Source organism: Toxorhynchites rutilus, chromosome 3 (assembly GCF_029784135.1).
Source record: "Toxorhynchites rutilus septentrionalis strain SRP chromosome 3, ASM2978413v1, whole genome shotgun sequence".
Taxonomy (NCBI): domain Eukaryota; kingdom Metazoa; phylum Arthropoda; class Insecta; order Diptera; family Culicidae; genus Toxorhynchites; species Toxorhynchites rutilus.
In genome coordinates this window covers 5903170-5908318 of record NC_073746.1, presented here as the reverse complement: position 1 = coordinate 5908318, position 5149 = coordinate 5903170, and the positions used below count along the sequence as shown (strand labels likewise).

At 38.0% G+C, this 5149-nt stretch overlaps 1 protein-coding gene across 2 annotated transcripts; it reads right to left on the bottom strand.

The window, feature by feature from the left end:
- Nucleotides 1-2994: 2994 nt before the first annotated feature.
- Nucleotides 2995-4704, bottom strand: LOC129778414 (uncharacterized). Of its 2 annotated transcripts, XM_055785304.1 has the most exons (2): nt 3558-4704; nt 3286-3460 (listed from the first exon to the last, which is right to left on the bottom strand). In XM_055785304.1, exons 1-2 carry the CDS (start codon nt 4578-4580, stop codon nt 3419-3421), a joined length of 1065 nt encoding a protein of 354 aa, XP_055641279.1. In that variant the 5' UTR covers nt 4581-4704; the 3' UTR covers nt 3286-3418. The 2 variants fall into 2 exon arrangements, with proteins under 2 accessions (XP_055641278.1, XP_055641279.1); XM_055785303.1 differs by having other exon boundaries at nt 2995-4704.
- Between the last annotated feature and the right edge of the window lie 445 nt (nt 4705-5149).

Here is a 5149-nt window from a genome sequence, read left to right as displayed (position 1 = left end):
CACTGCAGTTTAATGCAAATAAATGCCATAGATAATCCGCATTATCCGTAGTCAATCAGATGACATCCTCCCCGTTGTATTCACTAGAATGTCAATTCTGTCATCTGTGGAACTAAAGAGTGCTCGATTAGACTATGCCCTCATCTATCAATGGAATGTTGCAATTATATTCACACTGCTACTACGAACCTGCCAATACCTACCGTTTGGCTTCCTAGTCAGCGAAAAAGTTTCAACGACACACTCTTTGCGCTTCGTAAACAACAGTCTTCCTGAATGTGACAAAATGAAAAAAGAAGAAAAAAAAACAAGCAGAAAAGATAACGAAAAAGATTGAAGAGCTTCCTCACAGAGAGTGTCTTCTCCATTCAATATCGATAGGATGCGCATCCAACAATGCCCAGGAGAAGCGTGTTCAGGCCAAGGATCCAGCCAATTGAGGCATCATCGAGAGTCCTTTTTTTCCCCGGTTCCCGAAAAGCTGTCTGAAGTTGTGTCTGGTTTGATGATGTGTCTCAATTTTTGTCCCCTTGCAGCAAGGAAAGAAAAAACACACGAATGAGAAAAGGCACGGATATAACGGAGGCAACCCACAGAATTCTCGGTAGCAATCGATTGTTTACCTGTCATGTCGATGCAAATTGCCCCGGTGATGATCGAGTGGATGCAGCCGGGATTTGGGCGTAAATGAGGACCGTAGCTGGGTTTTGGTGATTTAGATGTGTTCGATTGAATTGAATTGTTTCAGCGTACGAAATGTAAATTCATAGCCAAACTAAACTTCAAGATAGCAAAAATTAAAAATATGTGGAATATTTTATTTTTATACTAGCTGACGCGGCAAACTTTTTCATTCTTTTCAAAATTTTTATTTTTGAGGGGGGACTTCTGTCTGGAAGGTCGGAGAATAATTAATTTTTGTGGATTTTTTATCGGATGTTACGAATAAAGTGAAGTGTTCGTGTATTTTGGTTATTGTTTAAGGTATATTTGAAAATGTATTTTCCATTCTTTGAGTGCACGAATATAATGAATGAATGACGCTGTTGACAGCTGGATGCTTAGATGCTGTCTGAAAATCGGTACCTTACTGGTGGTATCGGTTCTGAAGTAACGGGGTGTTGTAAAACAAATTCCAATAAATCTTTTGAAACTTTAGGACAATGCCTAAAACATTACATAGGGGTTTTTGAAAATTCGAAAAATTGCAAAAACGGCGGCAATTTTTGTTAAAAATTAGATATTTTTCATGAAAAAACTCTAAATAGCGATTTTTGAAAAATCGAAAACATGAGATATCAAAAAACGGCTATGGCTTAGATAATTCATTTTTACATGCTGATAAAAATTTTCAGCCAAATCGGTCGAGTGGATCCTGAGATATCGATACTTAGTTGAAATAACATGGTTTCGACAAAAACGCGTTTAAATTTCGTTTAGCAATACCATATCCCTTGAAGTGACTTCATACTTTTGGCTGTAACCTTCCAACGAAATCAAATATAGAAAAATTCAATATATTTCTGCATCGCATATCTTCTTCTTCTTCAATGGCACTAACGTTCCTAGAGGAACTTCGCCGTCTCAACGTAGTATTACTTGCGTCATTTTTATTAGTACTTAGTTGAGATTTCTATGCCAAATAGCACGCCTTGAATGCATTCTGAGTGGCAAGCTCTAGAATACGCGTGATCACAGTGCAAGTCGGAGGAAATTTCTTTGACGAAAAATTCCCCCGACCAGAACGGGAATCGAACCCGAACACCCGGCATGTTAGTTATGACGCTAACCACTCGGCCACGGGAGCACATCGCATATGGAGTGGATTTAGTTCTAGTGTTATATAGAAAATAACTATAATTATACGACATAGATATTTAGAACATTATCCAATCTAAATGCTTGTTGCATTATTTGCATTAAAAATACTTTTGGGTAAATATAAATATTATAGGGTAAATATTGTCATTTAAGCTCCACTCTATGGCAATTTAATGAAAACGGCCAGAGCGAAAAGCGGAATTTCTATTACACAGTTTTGCTCCTGCCCGAGAACAGTCATCGGCAAATTGTGGTGAGATTTTGTTCGTGATTTCAAATCCGACGATGAGCTCCATTAAATGATAGGAAGCGTCGGTTTTTATGGTGAAAAGCGTTTGTGTATTTTAGCATCACACGCAGAAGTTGTTGTTGATTTTATGCCTTGCCAAATGTAGATTGAAATTGTTATCAATAAGTGCTTTTAATGCTTATTAGAAATGTAAAATACTGGTTGTAGTTGAACGAACATATGATCACCTGTGATCGTGTATACAATCTGTCCAATATATACTGGGAATTCGTAATTCAAAATCCTTTCGCTGAACATATTGATTTTTTTTAAAGTTGGTACTGTCAGTGGTCAATTTTGAGCGTGATCTGTCATTTAGTTTGTTTACGTCATGCAGGACAAAAAAAATGGTTAAAAATATTGTTTGAAATTGTGTGTTGCAAACAAAATATCTTGTGCCGAAACGTTTGAACGAACGAACGAACGAACGAACGAACGAACGAACGAATGAATGAATGAATGAATGAATGAATGAATGAATGAATGAATGAATGAATGAATGAATGAATGAATGAATGAATGAATGAATGAATGAATGAATGAATGAATGAATGAATGAATGAATGAATGAATGAATGAATGAATGAATGAATGAATGAATGAATGAATGAATGAATGAATGAATGAATGAATGAATGAATGAATGAATGAATGAATGAATGAATGAATGAATGAATGAATGAATGAATGAATGAATGAATGAATGAATGAATGAATGAATGAATGAATGAATGAATGAATGAATGAATGAATGAATGAATGAATGAATGAATGAATGAATGAATGAATGAATGAATGAATGAATGAATGAATGAATGAATGAATGAATGAATGAATGAATGAATGACTTATGGGAATCGTGATATGCAAACACTTTTAAAAACTAACTACTTTCAACAATTTATTCACTTATCACTAATCACACGGCACCACCGGTGCTCCACAAGAACTGCACAGCGAAAAAGAGGGCGAGCCATGCGCTCGCGGCCCTCTTATGACTGCATACTGCTGACGCTGCACGCTCCACGTTGTCGACCGTAGGTTGGCGGACCCGAGTGGCGTGATGTACCAAACGGTTCCGTAACGGCTTCCCCCTTAGCTGAAAGACGTCCTCGGCTTTCGTCTACTGCTGAAGTATCAGCGGTACCTCTCTGGACTCGGGATGGGCCTCGGTTGATGCGATGGTATCCTGTTCGATGACTTCTGGTTTGCTGTTGGTAAGGAGTGTCTTCCAGGCGGCGAATTTCAAAACGATGATTATGGATGAACCCAGTATGCAGATTAGTAAAGTTGATGAGATTACGGATGCTATCCATCCCAGGAAATGAAGTTTCCAATGGAGGTTTTCGGCTGTCAGGTTAAGGTGTGTGATATGGTTACGCTGTTCCATATGTAACTCCTGTAAATGTTCCAACGGAATGTGGTTAAACAGTTTGGTTGGATTTACCTTCAATCCCGTGGTAGGTATGAACGGCTGTATCTCCATGTTTGTGTTGACATATTCCTCGTCATCCAATTTCAGTGTACAGTTTGAGTATTGGATTAGGAACGACCCCTGTAGAGTGCGTTGGGTGACTGAACAGTTTGACGAAAGTGTTACATTGATTGCATTGACGACTATATTGCCATCATTGATTTTCCGAATAGTTTTGTTTCCGTAGGTGCGTTCTATGGGACACTCTGCTGTATTTCCGGAGACCAATTGTTGCATACAACCCGTCAAAGGTTCTAGATCCGTTGAGGAACATATAAACATGGCGTTGGCTTTGGAACAAGCGCTTTTTAACATGAATGATTTCTGTCCTTTCAAATAAAACTGTGTTTGTAGGTGGACTCTGTGGTGATCTACAATGACTGGTTCAATGAAGTTGAGGGTGTACTGTACATTTTTGATCCTGGGTATCTTCAGTATGTACATGAAAATTTCGTTGTTTAATACTGCGTAGGCATTGGCAGTACTAAGTATGCTATCGACCGAGTTAAGCCCGAAACCGTCATTAATGAGGGAATGATGAATGGTTTCCAATTCGTCGAGGTGAATGATGCGGCTGCTTGGGATACTCCGTCTCGCTAGTGTGATCGCCTCTTCGATTATGTCTAAGTAGTATAATAGCTCATCAATTTTGAATATTAATTCTAATACATCAAAGCCCTCTAAGGAATGTATTACATTTTCCTCATTTTCCAGTATGACGTTAATTGCTTTTGTAATGTTGCTCATTCGTGAATCGAAAGCACTATTGATTCTTATTTGCTTGTTATTCTCGCTAATTAATGAATTTAATGACGAATTTATAATCTTAAGGTCGTCTGCATCAGGGCTTCCCGATACGTATTTCCAGGCCTTTCCGAGAGATTCCCATCGTTTTCTCCTACGTAGTGGTTTTATTCGGTTGTAACTCAAGTTTATTTTGTCTAATTTTGCTTTAACTATTGACTTAAAAGGCGTTTGATTCGACAATCTCTCCATAGAAACGGCGTTAAAGCTTTCTACAATTGTTCCAATTGAGGTCAAGTTTATGGGGTGCACAATTCGCAGAGAACTAGTGCTTATTTTAGCGGGTCCTAACGGAACTATAATGATCGGACTCTGATCCAGGGTATGAGTTCTCAAGTCTGAAGTGGCCATCCCTACCAGCGTAAGGAGCCACAGTATTCTGCAAGAAAATATAAAGTGTTGTTTTAGTTAGCTCTTTTCATATCTAATTTGTGAATTTTGATAGCCTTTTCATCTGTTACAGTTTTGCTGGTTTGACTTTGGATTTTAATTGGCCTAAATCTATTGGTGTAAGGGGTCGGCTTTCCTTTCCCTTTAACTAAAGCTTCACTGATGGTGAGGTTTTCATATTCTTTATTGTTTTGACTTTCATTTTTCTGATTGTGTGTCCTCGCTTCTAACGCAATATTTTCCCTGGCAGTTAGTATTATTTTTGCTTTCTGTGTATTTATATCCTCCGGGTTCAATGAATGAGAATTTCCAAAAATTATATCCCTAGGTCTTAATTTCGTAGTTGAATGTTTGGTATCGTTATATAGGGC

Excerpts from the sequence above, each read along its gene's own strand:
- LOC129778414 (XM_055785303.1), bottom strand. The coding sequence starts at position 4,580 with ATGGAGAGATTGTCGAATCAAACGCCTTTTAAGTCAATAGTTAAAGCA.